We start from the raw sequence: 17,840 nt of genomic DNA, 5'->3' as shown, positions 1-17,840 counted from the left end.
CCCCTCAGACTCTATCACCCCCATTCTTAGACATCTTCTTGAGGATGTATATTCTAACTCCTCACAGGGATGTATCAGGTTGAGGGGAAGGTGTTTTTATGAAGGAAGGGCTCTACTTACCAAAAGCCCATTAGGTGATTCTAATATAACAGCACCAGTCTTCCAGGTGAAAACCTCTGAGCTAGTCTGTTTTTTCTGTCTGAGCAAAATTACAATTCAAACAGCCCAGAAAGCACTCTGAAATTATTCAGAAAAGTCTACAGTTTATTCTTCAGTGGACCTATTTTATTGTCTCGTAACAGCCACTGTGTAAAATGCATTATTTTCAATTTAGAACAAAAGTCCTATTGCTTCCTCCAATTTTTAGTGATAAACTTAGTACGGGAACTTGGAGAAATTTAAACTTCCTATAAGGACATATATATGTATATATATTTACACATGTGTATGTAGAAAATCTGTATTTTTTTCACTACAGTCCTTATCATAGTAAGATGTGAATATATGAAGACCTTATTAGCAGCTGCTTTCTAGTAGGTAATCTGTAGTATTAGTTTTTCTAAAGTTTATAGACACAGAAATGATTTCCCTAACCTGACTCCCATTCCTCTAACAGGTTAGTCAACATTAAAAGGATCAAAATGGATAGAATCATCTTTTCCTTCCTGCCCTTCATCCCTAGTCTCTTACTCATTACTTTCCAGTCCCCCTCAGGTCCCCTCACCCCGCCAAAAGCTCAGAACTCAATTATCCTGTAAGCAAGGGACCAGTGATGTGACAAAACCTCTGGGCTGGTATGTGACAAAACCTCTGGGCTGCAAGGATAGAGGATGGATACCCAAATGAAATAGAGGTGACCAAAAAAATAGGGTAAGTGGAAAAGGCTTTAGATTCACAAGCAATTCATAGGAGAGAAATTCAAAGAATTACATTTATAAAATAAGAGAAAGTAGTTTACAGACTCTGTATCTCAAAAGGAGAAAGGTCTCTAGAATTAAATACCAAGGAAACTAATTTTGTTACATTATTGCTAAATGTCACAAACTTAGCAGTGATCATTTAAAAGTACTCTACAGAGTGAGGTTTAAGGAACTAAAACACTAATTCCTAATTAGTGTTTTAATAAGTGTGCTAGCACTGCCTTGTGCCGTTCTGGAATGTCACTTATGGTAAATTAAGGGACACATTCCTTCCCCATCTTCCATTAGTATTTTATGCTAGGAGGTGGGAAAAAGCTGATCCATATTCAAGAGGAAAGGAGGAAAAACAATAACAAATTGGCATCTCTTCTGTGAATTGCCCCACAGGCCAAGCATTTTTATGTTCTTAATCATTATTAAATGACTTAACATGACACCCAGAGCCTGGCGAATGATTGCATCCTGACATGAGAACGAATTACAAATGAAATGAAAGATCAAGCCGTATTAGAGGATTGCCTCTGGGAAATGAAAATCTTTAATTCTCTTTTATTATTGACATTTATTTGGCTGCCATGAATAACAACATAGCAAAGAGATTCAGTTATGCTTGTGCATTGAATAGCTTATCCCAGGGCTCAAAATTGCATTAACATTTATCATGTTTGCTTTTGTAGCTGACACCGCTGAACAGATTCTCTATCCATCTTGTATTTATCATGCATTGCAGATATAGTGCATCCTCTAATTTAAGTTCATTTTCATATAGTAGGAACAGCAAAGATTAGCCAGCGTCTTTCCGCAAATAAATTCCTGCTGGTAAGCATCCCTAAGAATGGTTTAATAGATTTAATAAAGAACAAAATGAGTTGACAAGGAAATTCAGTCACAGGAAGGGGAAGCTAATTTTAAAGGTTTCAATTTTGGGAAAATTGTGCAAATTCACAATGAGGAAGACACTTGTACAATATGTAGATCTGGAATACATAAAGCCTTAAAATAAATGTCTCCATAAAGAGCAACAAATTGCATTTTATGAATCTGAAAGCAGTATAACAGTTCCTATAAGAAATCTGCATGTTTTTCACTTTTCCAAACAGTGTTTATTGCTAAGACAGGAACAGGCCACATACTATAGGAAGACGGCAATCCAGATAGTTATTATCAATGAAGGGATATCTTTTCATGACTTATTTCTTTTCTTTCTTGTACAAATTAACAACAACATGGCTTTTCCTGTCACAACAATTAAAGATTATATACTACCTGGTGCCTTTGCTCACATGATCCTCTTTGATTGGACTGCCCTCCTTTTTTTTTTTTTTGCGGTACGCGGGCCTCTCACTGGTGTGGCCTCTCCCGATGCGGAGCACAGGCTCTGGACGCGCAGGCTCAGCGGCCATGGCTCACGGGCCCAGCCGCTCCGTGGCATGTGGGATCTTCCTGGACCGGGGCACGAACCCACGTCCCCCGCATCGGCAGGCAGACTCCCAACCACTGTGCCACCAGGGAAGCCCTGCCCTCTTTTCTTTAAATCCTTCCTAAAATTCAAGGCTTAGCAAGGATATCAATGTGTCTTGGGAAAAATCACTTAATATTTCTGAATTTTGTCTGAAAAATTACTTTTTACATTTCTTTCTGTTTTATATACTTTTAATTTTGGAGAATTTTAAACATATATAGAAGTGGAAGTAATAGCAATAATGACCATCCCCCCATATATCCATCACATGGCTTCCACAATTATTTACTCATGACAAATCTCACTTCATCTATAACCCCACTTCACTATTTACCACTCACAGAATTATTTTGAAACATATTTTTTTAAGTAAATTTCTCAATCTTGCTTTTGACAATTCTAAAATAAGTAAGTTGAAATAAATTAACTGTAGGGTTCCTTCTCCCCACAATTTGACAATAATTTCTTTTTTCACCCATTTCAGGCTTATATATTTAATTCAATAAAAAATTTACTCCATATTCACTATAACTTCTTTCTTCAAGCTTTACTGATCTCCTTCTTTGAGTCAATACAACCCATATACTCTGTACCAATAATTAAGAAATATAATTATACTTTGTCGTATTCATACTTCGATGTGTACCAATTTTATGTTCCAGTTAGATATTTAAGTCTATCTTAAATTTCAGTGTTCAGCAGAGTACTGAACAAACATAAAGGTAATAATTGCTACTGTTTATAATAATTATAAATTAACTGGTTTTAATCCTAAGGGTTCAGAGAGTATTTAAAGTTTTGTATTTTGGCTTTAATAGTAGGCAGCATCATATTGACAATATTACTCATTTTAATCAATAAATGTTTACTAGATGAAATTCCTATTCTATTTATTATTAAAATTATATATATATATTTATTTACCTATTTTGGCTGCACTGGGTCTTAGTTGAGAAACATGGGATCTTTACTGCAGCATGCAGGATCTTTTTTTTTTTTCTTTTAGTTGCGGCATGTGAACTCTTAGTTGCGGCATGCATGCGGGATATAGTTCCCCGAACAGGGATCGAACCTGGGCCCCCTGCATTGGGAACACGGAGTCTTACCCACTGGACCACCAGGGAAGTTCCCTCTATTCTATTTATGTGAGAGCTATAAAATAGATGGCCGAGTAAAAACAAAAGTGAGGTTTTGTTCTTGAAGTTTAAAACTAAGTAAGTAACTTTTTTTTTTTGGCGGTACGCAGGCCTCTCACAGTTGTGGCCTCTCCCGTTGCGGAGCACAGGGTCCAGACACGCAGGCTCAGCAGCCATGGCTCACGGGCCCAGCCGCTCCGCAGCATGTGGGATCTTCCCGGACCGGGGCACGAACCTGTGTCCCCTGCATTGGCAGGCTGACTCTCAATCACTTAGCCACCAGGGAAGCTCTAAGGAAATAACTTATTTGTGAATTCTGTTGCTCATCATCAGATAAATTTATTTTATTCAAGCACAGGTATTTGGTAAGTAAAATGTCTTTTTTTTTTCAAGAAAGACATTTTTAGACGGACAATATCTCCAAAATATCAAAGTAAATAAACTAAATCAATGTGGATTTACTCAACTGAATTTTAATAAATTAAGTTCTTGAAAATGAAATCTTTTCTACTGAGAGAAGATAGGTGTATTTGTTAAACAAAAACAATAAAAAGTATATTTTCACAGAAATATAACAAACAGTCCTAAAATTTGTAGGGAACCACAAAATATCCTGAATAGCCAAAGCAATCTTGAGAAACAGAACAAGGCTGGAGGCATCACACTTCCTGATTTCAGACGATATTACAAAGATAGAGTAGTCAAAACAGAATAGTACTGCAGCATAAAAACAAACACATACATCAATGGAACAAAACAGAGAGCCCAGAAATAAACCCACACACGTATGGTCAATTAATTTATGACAAAAGAGCCAGGAGTATACAATGGGGAAAGGATAGTCTCTTCAATAGATGGCGTTGGAAAAACCAGATGGCCATATGCAAAAGAATGAAACTGAACCACTATCTTACAACATACATAAGCATCACCTCAAAATGGATGAAAGACTTGAAGGTAAGACTTGAAACCAAAAAACTCTTAGAAGGAAACAAAGGGGATAAGTCCTTGACATTGATCAACAATGATTTTTTTGGATTGTACACCAAAAGCAAAGGCCAAAAAAGCAATAATAAACAAGTGGGAGTTCAAACTAAAAAACTTCTGTACAGCAAAGGAAACCATCAATAAAATGAAAAGGCAACCTATGGAATGGGAGAAAATATTTCCAAGTCAGGTACCTGATAAGGGGTAAACATCCAAAATATATAAAGAACTCATACAACTCAATAGCAAAAAACCAAATAATCCAGTTAAAAAATGGGTAGAGGGGCTTCCCTGGTGGCGCAGTGGTTGAGAGTCCACCTGCCAATGCAGGGGACACGGGTTCGTGCCCCGTTCCGGGAAGATCCCACATGCCGCGGAGCGGCTGGGCCCGTGAGCCATGGCCACTGAGCCTGCGCATCCGGAGCCTGTGCTCCGCAACGGGAGAAGCCACAACAGTGAGAGGCCTGCGTACAGCAAAAAAAAAAAAAAAAAAAAAAGGGAAGAGGATCTGAATAGACATTTTTTCAAAAGAGGACAACAGATGGCCAACAGGTACATGAAAAGGTGTTGACCATAACTAATCATCAGGAAAATACAAATCAAAACCACACTGAGGTATCACCTCATACCTGTTAGAATGGCTGTCATCATAAAGACAGGAAATAAATGTTGGCAAGGACATGGAGAAAAGGGTACCCTTGTGCACTGTTGGTGGGAATGTAAATTGATAGAGCTGCTATGAAAAACAGTATGGAGGCTCCTCAAAATATTATAAGTAGAGCAATTCTACTTCTGAGCAATTAGCCAAAGGAAACAAAAACAAAAACACTAACCCAAAGAGATATCTGCACCCCTATGTTCGTTGCAGTATTATTTACAATAGCCAAGACATGGAAACAAACTAAGTGTCCACTGATAGACACTCAGGATGGACAGACTTCAGAATGGATAAAGAAAATGTGGTACACACACACACACACACACACACACACAAACACACATGCTGAAATGTTATTCAGCCATAAAAAAGGAAATGCTGCCATTTGAAACAATATGGATGAACATTCAGGGCACTATGCTAAGCAAAATAAGTCCGACATGGAAAGACAAACACTGTATGATATCTCTTATATGAAGAATTAAAAAAAACCCAACAAAACCCAAAGTCATAGATACAGAGAACAGATTGGTGGATGCCAGAGGTGGGAATGGGGGTGGAGGTGAGATGGGGTAAAAGACATGAAGGTGGTAAAAAAAAAAAAAAAGTACATTGCTTTGAATAAATTAAAATAGAAAAAATATAGAATTTTGTTAGAATGATTAATCTACATAATACTGGGTTTCTCCCACAGTTTCCACATGTACCTGTAGCCAGTATGGTGTCATCTCTCCCTTGAGTGAAAATCACGATTCGCTGCCTCTCTGAGTTCACCTTTGGAAGAGCCTGTGTCTTTTTGGCTATTTCTTTAATGTCTTCAGTCTATTAATAGAAAGAAGGAAAAAAATTCTCATAACCAATACAATAAACTAAAATTTTATTAGCAGATAAAGGATTTATCTTCTCATGTTCAAAGTAAGAAAGACCTGAAAATGTATTAAGAGTTATTATTTAAAAATTTTAACCACATACAGAAGTAAATAGAATAACAATCTTCAAGGAACCCACCATCAAGATGCAACAGTTTTAAATTTATGATGATGCTTATTTCATTTATATACCTTTATCCACCTGCCTTTCATATTATTCTGAAGCAAATCTCAGATACTAGTGTCACATGTAAATGCTTTAGTATGTATTTCTGAAAGGTAATGACTCAAACATAACCATATAACTATTATCATATTTTTTAAAAATTAACATTTCTTTGATATCAACAAAAACACAGTTTTCAAATTTCCAATTAATAAGATTGTAAAAAGAGTAATATTAAATTATTTTAGAGGTTTACAGAGCATAATTATGCTGATTCTGGAAATAATGGTTACTATAATGCCAAATTTTTCAAAGAACTAAAATAAGAGAAGGAACTACTTTATTTATTTATTTTTTTCGGTACGCGGGCCTCTCACTGTTGTGGCCTCTCCCGTTGCGGAGCACAGGCTCCGGGCGCACAGGCTCAGCGGCCATGGCTCACGGGCCCAGCCGCTCAGCGGCATGTGGGATCTTCCCGGACCGGGTCACGAACTCGTGTCCCCTGCATCGGCAGGCGGACTCTCAGCCACTGCGCCACCAGGGAAGCCCAAGAACTACTTTTTTTAAAGATAAAGTTTTAAAAATTACAAATTAATTCTAGAAACCTTCATGCTATTTTGCATATCACATAGGCTGCGAAGTTTTACATCATAAATGTCTGTCTTGAAATTTAACTCTTGAGCTATGGGTTAGATATTCAGAATCATGTTTTCAACAATTTTAGGTAACTTAAAAACCCATGTCTGAATTTAGTGGGCCTGTAAAATTGCCCATGGTTTGGGGTTTGTTGGTAGTTTACTCTATCACTGTGTAAAGTTTCAAACAGTTATGGAGAAATACCAGTGGGGAAATACCAGTGGGGAAATATATCTAAGAAATACCAGTGGGGAAATATATCTAAGAAAATAATTTAATTAGGATACAGGACAGAAGAATTTAGGTAAGTAAGGCAGACAAGTCACACTGGTTACAGACAACATCAGAAACCATGATTTTTTAAAAGTATGATGGTCATCAGTGAAATATTTGTATGCTGTTTATTCACAAAATACTTAAGAAATTCTGGATGATATATGAACCTAAGCTTCTCCTATACCTAACATCATGATTCCAGAGGACTGTTGTTTCTGAAAAGAATAGCCACTTGTGATTGGATAATGCTGCTGACCTTTCAAACAGGCTGACTATTCCACTTCTGGTTGCTTATTTTAGAAGAGAACTAAGCCTGAACTCTGATAACATGAGAAGAAATTCCCTCAGTTTGAGGGGAAAGACTATTAGAAATGACTGACGACAGTTGAAAGGACCCCACAAAATGCATGTCTTTTTTCTGTTTGTTTGTTTGTTTTTTAAATTTTTACTGGAGTATAGTTGATTTACAATGTTGTGTTAGTTTCAGGTGTACAGCAAAGTCAATCAGTTATATATACATACATATATCTTTTTAAAATTCTTTTCCCATATAGGTCATTACAGAGTATTGAGTAGAGTTCCCTGTGCTATACAATGGGTCCTTATTATTAGTTATTGCCAATGTCTTATGATAGTAATGTCTTCACTCTCTCAAATAAATGTATACTCTAAAAAATTACATATATTCTCTCAGTCTCCTTATCAAACACATATTTTACTGCTGTAGGATTTTTGCTTATGATTGGGTACAGTTCATCTTGAGTAAAGGTAAGAAGCAAACGCCAGAAAGATTCACTTTACCATCTTGGGGGCGGAATCTTATGCATGTACTGGATATTTTTTAAGTAGAGGTCCTTCTTTAAGGTGGTATAAGGAATAAATTAAGAGTGAGATTTGGTTGTCTTATACCAACGCTGTGAGAAGATATATTTTTTGTGGTAGTTTTGGTATCCTAATCAAAGAAATTTTTTTTTATGTCAGATTAAATCTTATAAAAATGGCAATTCAAGATGGAAACAAACTTTTCAAATACAAAAGATAAATCTTTACAGAAAGGTTAAGCTATATTTTCTATTGATATTTGCATCAATATCCACCGTTCGTACAAAACCCCTTTGTCTCTCTTGGATCACTGTCAGTGTGCACCAAACCTAAATTTCTCACTATGCTTTGAGGAGTCATTGCTTTGCCCTCAACAGTTGATTCCCATCTCGTATAAAAACTTTTCTTAAAATCTCAATTTTGTCTTCCCAACAATGTATATATTTCGAGTTCTGTAGCCTCTCCTCCCCTATCCCCTGGTAGATTCTTCTCCCATATACCTGGGTTAACATATCTTAACAGAATGATGAAATTACAAGGGAGTATGACACAGCTGGATTTACTATTTGTGTGACCTCAAGGAGGTAAATATACCTCTCAGGCAGGTAAATAAACCTCCCTACAAAACTAAGACAATAATATTTGTGTTAAACGATGTTGGGAGTGAAGTATGCTAAAATCAGTGGGCAAAAGTCTGAAGAGAATCAGGATATTTGCATGGGCTCATAGTATCTCCCCCTAAGATACTTATTCATTATAAAAGGGAAAACAGAAATGTTACAGTGGAGAAAGTTGACAGACATCCCTTCACCCCAGTGATCACATTTAGCGATGCTAAAATTAGTGGGTAAAATAGGATATTTGCACAGTCTCAAAATATTGCCCCCAAGATATTTATTCACTACAGTGGGAAAACAGTAACTTCACAGAGGTTAAGTACCACCTTAACCCAGTGATCAAAGTTAACTTGGCCAACAGTAAGACACTGGGCTATCATTTACATCCCTGATGTGATGCACTGAGAAGGGTGATCTCTGTGGTATTTCTGCCCAAAATGCATGACCTCAATTTAATTATGAGAGAACATCAGACAAACCTAAATTGAGGGACATTCTACAAAACGACTGACAGGTACTCTTCAAAAGTATCAAATTCATGAACAAGGAACAAGTGACAAACTGTCTGATAGGAAGAGACTAAGATGATATGACAAATAAATGCAACCTGTAACCCTGGATTAGATTGTGGAACAGAAAAAGGAAATTAGAGGAAAAACTGGTAAAATCAGAATAAATTCTGTAGTTCAGTACTGACCCTGTACAAATGTTAATTTCCTGACTTTGATTATTACATTCTGGTTATGTAAGATGTTAACATTAGGGGAAGCTGAGTGAAGGTATCTGGAAATTCTCTGTACTATTTTTGCAAACGTTCTAAATCTAAAATTGTTTCAAAATAAAAATGTTCTTTTGTGAGGATGAAAAAAGATAAGGTAAGTGAAAGAGCTTAATGCAATACTTAGAATATGCCAAGTACTTCATAAATATTAATTTATTTCCTCTATTTACTGTCATTTTAATACTTTCCAAAATTGTCAAATCCTAAGTCGCCTCAAAATCTCTAGAAAGGGCCTCAAGAGTTTTGAGTATTGAGAATTCAATTATGGTATCTAATAAGGGAGGACAAAGAGAAAAAAGGAAGGAGAAGTAGAAGAAAGCTCATACAATTTAGCTATGAGCCATGTATAAATAGCTATGAGCACTCTGAAGTACTCATTAAATCTTAACCACTCTAGGCAGTAGGCACTATTACTATATCCCCATTTTATAGATGAGGAAACTGAGTCACAGAGAGGTTAAGTAACTTCCTAAAGTCATAAGCATACTAAGAGGTGGAGTCAGGACTAGCACCCACAAAGTCTAACTCCAGGGATTATACTCTTCCATGTTATCCACAGATTATACTGCTTCTATGAATTCTGGCAATGTGCCTTCTGTTGTTGTAACCAAAAAACTAGAGCATGTTTATCCTAAATCATTTTATGCCACATTCATAAGTCATTGCTGATCCTGCATTTAAATATTATATATATATATATATATATTTTTAATTTTTTTTTGTGGTACGCAGGCCTCTCACTGTTGGATATTTTTTATTAATTATTCTGGCATGTATTTTACTGTAGTGAATTTCACCTTCTGAATTTCCAGATATTTCTCATTTTCCAAGGTCACTGGAAATCTAATTTCCTCCTCCAGTACGTTAGAATGTGAGAACGAAAGAAGTGTAGTTTATATAGTAAAGAGTACCAGACTCAGAGAGCTGAGCTCTGATTCTGGCTCTATTGTCTGTTAGCTACATGACCTTGAACAAGTCATGCAGCTTATTTTTTCTGTTCAACTGATATGGCAATACATGCCCTACCTACCCGAGCCACCAGGTTTGTATGAATATTAAATATATCGATGATACATTAGAAAAGGTTTTATAAACTGTGAATCATTTCATAAATGTTCAATTATGCTTTTATTGTCACTGGTGATCACACACCTTAAATTTAGCACTGTTTTCCAAATTAAAAAATATATTCTCGGGACTTCCCTGGTGGCGCAGTGGTTAAGAATCCACCTGCCAATGCAGGGGACACGGGTTCGAGCCCTGGTCCGGGAAGATCCCACATGTCGCGGAGCTACTAAGCCCATGCGCCACAACTACTGAGCCTGCGCTCTAGAGCCCACGAGCCACAACTACTGAAGCCCTCGCGCCTACAGCCCATGCTCTGCAACAAGAGAAGCCACTGCAATGAGAAGCCCGCACACCACAACGAAGAGTAGCCCCTGCTTGCTGCAACTAGACAAAGCCTGTGCGCAGCAACAAAGACCCAACACAAGCAAAACTAAAAAAAAAAAAAAAAAAACCAAAACAATATATTCTCTTCATTCCATTTTTAACAAGTTGATGATACAAATATTAAACAATACTGTCACAATCTACCTACTCTTATAGAATACCAATTGTGGTGTCTGCATACATTGCCTCACTTAACCACAGCGTATTCTGCTTTGTTTCCGAAATAGGAACTCCTATAATAATTACGGGGTTCATGTGATGTGTCAGCTTCCATCCTGTCTCATACTACCTCCTCCTCACTCACTCCGTTCCAGTCACACTGGCCTCCTGTCAGTTCCTGGAGTACACAGTACATTATGCTCTTTTGTGTCTGTGGGCCTATGTACTCTTGTTCCCTCTGTTTCAAATTTGTTTCCCTATTGTTTGTTTGTTTTGCTTTTTTCTGTCATAGCTAGATATTTGTATTTTTCAAGTTTTCAAAGTGTTAGGCAGAAAGTCAGTGCTCAGCAAATATTTGTTGAATGAGTAAGTGATTAAATGAAGAGAATTTGAAGACTATCGTATCGCTTTCTGTTAATCTAGTGTTTTAAAACTGTTGTCATTTGGGACTCAGTCACCTAAGGAAGCAGCATTGTACTCTCTTAGCCAGCATGACCTGACTTAGTGTCTTATTTCCAGAAACTCTTGGTGATCATTCACTGCATTCTTTGTATTTGTAAGGAACACAGGAACCTTAGAAAAATCTTGGAGAATTCTTTGGGAATCAATATCTCCTGAAACTCTCTGGACTTGCTATCCAGTGCTGATCAGTGGAACTTTCTGTGATGATGTATATGTTTATATCTGCTCTGTCCAATATGGTAGTCCCTATCTACGTATGCATGCACTTCTAATGTGCCAAGAGACTGAGGAACTGAATTTTAAATTTTATTTAATTTTAATTTAAATAGCCACACGTGACTAGTAGATGCATATTGGATAGCACAATTCAATACTTCCCTCTCTCAGTGGTATAAGATGATAGAGTTGTCATTGCTCAGAGAAAGACTACAAGCCTGGAAGCCTCTGGGTAGAGTCATGGGCTGTAGGGAAAGTAGGAAAATGTTAAAAGATTGCTTTATTTCCTCTATGGTTAGAAGTATTGTATTTTAGAGATCTAAAATAAGAAAATTAAAATTTGTTGCCTGGAGTAAAACTGAATAACTGATCCAATAGAAAAGGTATAAGTTATCTTCATCATTTGGCATATACTCTATTTCACTGAGAATGAAAATATAAAAAATATTTTTTATTTAGGTTTTGGAGGTATGCCCTTCACTTTAATTTAAATCAATTTTCAATACTGCTTTAAAAAGGTTTCATAATGAAACATGTTACTAAGTACCTTATTTTTATTTAGGTTCTAAAAATACAAACCTTTAATCAGTTCAAGATAAGGTTGATTTAAAAACACTGCAGTCTGAACCGATTTTCCAAAATAACAAAAGGCCTCACGAAACTTTTTACCCAAAGAATTGTCATTTTAAATTCTTAGCAGGTCTGTCATTTAAAACAGGGCACTATGCAATTTTCCATCAACCTATATATATATATAAAAATCCTCTCTCTTCTGCTTTGTGCTCTGCCCAGCTCCAGTTTTTATCTCATTCTCCAGTGCCCTCCTAAGCTACCTCTTCTTACTGAAAATTGCCCAATTCGTTTTAAAGATTAAAGATTTTTTTTTTTTTTTTTTTGCGTTACGCGGGCCTCTCACTGTTGTGGCCTCTCCCGTTGCGGAGCACAGGCTCCGGACGCGCAGGCTCAGCGGCCATGGCTCACGGGCCTAGCCGCTCCGCGGCATGTGGGATCTTCCCGGACCGGGGCACGAACCGGTGTCCCCTGAATCGGCAGGCGAACTCTCAACCACTCTGCCACCAGGGAAGTCCAAGATTTTTTTCTTAAAGAAAGATTATCTAAAATTTGCAGAGAAGCTAACCAGAATATCATAAACAATGCTGCTGAAGATATTTCCTGATGAATAAACACTGGTTATTTTTAGAGGCATTTAGATTGGTCTCTTAGCAGACAGATCACTAGTGGCAACACTCAGTGGCTTTGGGAACTGATTGGGATTTATAACAGAAAATGAGGGTAGGACAGTGGATTTGTGGGAAGAAAAAAATACCCACCTTTCCTTTCTTTTTTAATTTTTTCATTTCTCTCCTCTCATTCATGCCCCAAATTAAGAGGTAAAATTAAAGTTGGGAGGAATAAGACAGATTTTGTCTAGTTTGTCACACTACACTTGAGAGTACTGACACATTTCCATAGACATTAAACTGTTAAGTGATTTATTCTTGTTTGAGTCTTTAAAAATACCAAGTTTCAAACCTATGCTTTCATATCCCTATCTAATGAACTTAGGAAACTTTCATGACATTTTAAAATCATTCAGTTTCTCTAGATAGCATGCCATACATGGATTATATTTTATTAACAATACTTATTACTTCAGGGTATTCTACTCATGGCTCCTACAGATTCTGTGATGCGTATAATATTTTAGGGAACCCGTGAAGGGACACGTCAAGACACTGTGTGCTTTTAACCAATCTAACACATCATTGTCAAATCACCAACTGAGTCATCTTGCTATGTCAGGAGGTAATAAGGTATCCTACTATAATCATCATCACTTTGTTTATATGCTGTAATCATTTATGGCAGATTTATGGTAAAAAGAAACAACTCTAGAATCAATGAGTAAGAACTAACGGAAAGGTTAATATGGTGCTGGTTAGTAGAAAATAGAAAAAGTAGTTTGTTGCTAAGACTGTATTTAAACCAGGCATATACAAAGCATGTAGCTCAAGAGGGCAATAAAACTATGAATTAGTAAGGTTTAATAAACTATTAAAAATTATTATCAAGGTACTACTGAATCATGATCATTTGTTATACATAATGTTATATTTCTAAACATCTACAAAATTGGTTATTTTCTAGAACCAAAATACATTTTTAAATGTTAGCACAGAAAATAGGACACAAATTTATACTCTTCAGCCTTTTATCTTTGGAGAATTTTGATGTAACAACAGAGAGTATTAATTGTTAATACTGAAATTTCACATCAGTGAAACTTTAAAACATGGCTGAAAACATTTACGTATAGTTTCATGATCAAAACATTTGACTTTTAAATTGAATATTCCCTTCGTTACACTTAGCCCTGTATATCAATTGCCAGTTTGGGAAATGACAAAGTGAAACTTAAATTAGATAAAAATTACTTGGAAATCTTTATTCCTTCTTCTTCATGTGACTCAACCCCATATTCATGAGAATATGTTAAAACAAAAAAAGCAAACTCCCAAGAAACTATCAAAGTTGCCATTAATTGAGCATTATGAGGCAGAGTTTCATACCCTGATACAGTTTTTTTCATAAGATCTTGAGAGTAGAATACTTATACCACATGCTCACTATCTTCCTCCAAGAAAAGGAAGCCCTATGCCTGGTTGTCAAGTCCTATGACATGGATAACATACACATGTATCACTTTGTTGCTTGATAATGAATCTGTCTTTTGTACATTTAAATAACATTTCCATCACAATTTCATACAACACCTTTCTCTAAAGAGTTCAAAGTGAGCTTACTAATATATCCAGTCAATGCTCACAGCTTCTGTAGATGGTAGACAATACTGAGTATGCAAATAAGGAGAGAGTTTCTGTATGTTCCAGCTCTAGTCAGATTAAATGTTAAAAAATTACTACCATGAAACATTCCAAGTTGCTGTATAGAACACAGTATTCTATGTAATTCTAGCTAAATAAATATGATAGTCATAAAACTCACCAACTCAGTGAATTCTCTATCAATTAACCTGCGCTGAGATTAGTCAGTGTGGACTAATGATGGACTGGAAGGTAGATATTATGTAGGTAAAAACATAGTCTTGTCTATTAGCTTAATTTTGCCAACAACAACCACATGGAGTTTGGAATCTTGACAAGATAATATTTCTATTTCTATGAGGAAAACAGAATCAATTATCTGGAAAGTAAAGCAAGTATCAATAGTTTGTTTCAGAAAATGTATATGTTTTATGCTATCAAAAAAAAAGAAGAGAGAAGAAAAAAAAGAGATTCAAACAGGAAGTTTATATGAACAGTATTTAAATTAATCAGTTCCTAACAACTGTTAAGTACAACTTTTGGAAATTAATTTACATAATGATAATCTACATGTGGTAGGGTTGAAATTATTTAAATGACATTATATTTCACTATTTAGTCTTGCTCCACCACTGCTTTAGCAGTGAATCCTTATGAAATGTAATGCAGCTAATGAGGTAGCTTTTTAACTGAACAAACTGACAGGCCCCATATCTGCAGAGGCAGCTTGAAACCGTGCCCAACCTCTTGGCTTCCCAAGAGGCTTTTCAAAATTCAATAAATAACATCTGTAGGCGATGTTGGGTGCAGACCTAGCAGAGTGCGTCATAACACTGTGCTGGCAGAACAAAGAAACCATGACGACTGCCAAGTTTCCATGGCAACTGCTGCGAGGCTCTGAGAGTATAATAGCACATCAATCACTGTCCAAAAGAACTTCATTATCAGCTAGAAGAAACCTTTAGGATCTGTTTAGTGTACAATTGTGGGTTAACTCACCTCAAAGCCTTGCTCTCTAGCAAAAGTGGCAGCTTCCTGAAATAAAAAAAAAGGAACAGTTAATTATAAAGTGCTAGGTAATGAAGAAATAATCCATTTTGAAACTCATTCAGTCTTCTTTTTACACAATTATCTCAATATATCCACATAGTTCAATTTTTATTCTTACACCAAAAAAAAAAAAGATTTCTTTTTACCTTGGCATGAAAAAAAAGGCAGCATAATGTCAACACACTTCAGAAGTTGAAATAAGATATAGTACATGTTTTTACTGTAGCTGTCACTGTGAGTTCAGGTGTTTTGACCCCAGCAAAGAAAATCATTTGAAACCTAAGGAAGATGCTGATGGTTATGTTTTTAATTAAAACAATACCTTACAGAAAAACGTAGAGAAAATACCTGTAGAGAAAAACGTCTGCTAAAAAATGTACAGATTCAGAAAACCCACCACTTCGTAATCTCTGATGAAATTTATTCAGGCAAGGATCATCAATGGATATTAAATTCATTAGGTGAAAGGATGACGGGGAACTGGGTATTTCATGGAATCAAAGTATCAAAGATCACATGCTGGTCATGGGGAGCAAAGTATAACTTTATAATACAAGGATCAAGCTGTCATCACTTTAACCAGCGATCGATCCTATCACTTATCATTAATAATGGGATCACCAAAAACACTGTGTCTTCTGTAATGATGCAGTATAAGGTACACAGCATCAGCTATAAAGTTTTTAACATGAATTAATAAAAATTTTATTTAATAACTCGCAGTCTACAGGAAATATAGAGGATAGGAGAACAAGTTAAATGATACACTGAGAAAGCAAATGAACAAATCCATAATGCAGGACATTATACAGGACAAGTAGCTTGGTTTCTTCAATAAGTCAATGTTATGATAAAGTGGGCAGGGGAAAAATGACCAGGAGCAATATACAGATTTTAATTGGAAACTGTTTTGAAGAAACCAGCTATAAAATACATTTTGGGACAAGTGGAGAAATTTGATTATGAAATGGGAATTAGATAATATTAAGAATTATCGATTTCATAAGGAAAATGTTCTAGATTTTTAGAGGTGCATCCTGAAGTATTCTGGGATAAAATGGCATGATATATGTAATTTATTTTAGAAAACTTAAAAAAAAATAAAGTGAAGCAAAAATGGTAAAATGTTAATGACTGAATCTAGATGTATTCAGTATTACTATTTTTTTGGCCTGTTTGAAAATTTTTGTAATAAAAAGTCCCCACCCCCCATTTCTCTTTGATATAAGATGACAGGGTAACAGAAGTTGAACATCATTTAAAAAATACAGTTAAAAATTTTAAAACAATATTTTTCTGAATATTAAATATATCTTAAGGGCACAATCTGATGAACCTTATTATATACTCTAATGCCCTTATAATAGGTTATCAAATGACAAAAAACACATCTGTGTAACCAAATCCTTTCCCTTTCTTCACTCTGCTTTGCATATATATTTTCATTTAGTACTGATACAGAAAATGGAGGCAATATTACTTTTCCATTCCACTTCCCCCTTGAAAATGGAAAAAAAAAAAAAAACTGCAGACAACTGTCAAGAGCCTCTACATCTTAACTTACATTCCTCCAAAATTATCTTTGCCAAGAGATATTAATAGAAGGATGGGATGTGAGCCTGAGTAGTGAGCAGATCCAACTAAAACGACTGCTGCACCAAACCATGTAAGGCAGAAACTACAGTTAATGTCTCCAGCACAAATCTGGGTACCATCTACATGTTAAGGAAAACACAGGGAAGAAAAGTATGTATGCACTTATGGTCCAATATACTAATAGCATATAAATTTAAAGAACCACTTTGAGGGTTTGAAAAGGTCGAAACAGACGATTACAGCTGAACACTGAAGTTAATAGAAAGTGATAAGCTGAAAGTACAACTCCTTAGGCTGTTGACTACAGAAGCATAAGGCTGATTGAGTTAACCTTACTTGATATAGATTTTAAAAAAATGGAATTATGATCTTGACAATTGTTGCAAGCAAGGTTAGCCTCTCTGACAATTTACTTACACTAGAATCTTGTATACCACACAGTCAATAATATTTGCTAGCCTGGATGTCAAGGAAAAGGATAAAGTTCAAAAGATATCAACGTAGAACTTTTCCAAGCTGTCCAACTCAAGAACTAACCAAGCTAATTCTTATATGGAAAAGACAACTAAGAAGCCCTGCAAGAACTACTTATTTACATGGAACTTTATCAGAGGCACAAAAGAAACCTAGAGGACTATAAGACAAAGTTAATATGAAGAATCTGTATGACTGAAGTTGCACTAAGACGTAAAAACTTAAAATTCACATACAGTAGTTAAGTTGCCTTTTTAATGTCCAGTTCTGTTCCCA

The 17,840-nt window shown here is 35.9% G+C and overlaps 1 protein-coding gene across 7 annotated transcripts in view; it reads right to left on the bottom strand.

The window, feature by feature from the left end:
- The window catches only part of ADK (adenosine kinase), a 486,537-nt gene that overhangs the window by 73,424 nt on the left and 395,273 nt on the right, over positions 1–17,840 (bottom strand). For 6 of the 7 annotated variants that reach the window (XR_014297905.1, XM_082674082.1, XM_082674080.1 and 3 more), the window contains 2 exons: positions 15,444–15,479; positions 5,871–5,985 (listed from right to left, as the gene is read on the bottom strand). Coding sequence is in view for 6 of the 7 variants with exons in the window: in XM_082674082.1 (XP_082530208.1) it covers positions 5,871–5,985; positions 15,444–15,479 (151 nt within the window). In the remaining variant the exon portion in view is untranslated. The remainder of the gene's footprint in view (positions 1–5,870; positions 5,986–15,443; positions 15,480–17,840) is intronic. The other variant, XM_082674085.1, reaches the window with a different exon arrangement.

Source organism: Grampus griseus, assembly GCF_964374135.1.
Source record: "Grampus griseus genome assembly, chromosome: 16".
Lineage (NCBI taxonomy): Eukaryota > Metazoa > Chordata > Mammalia > Artiodactyla > Delphinidae > Grampus > Grampus griseus.
This window is presented reverse-complemented; position numbering and strand designations above follow the sequence as displayed.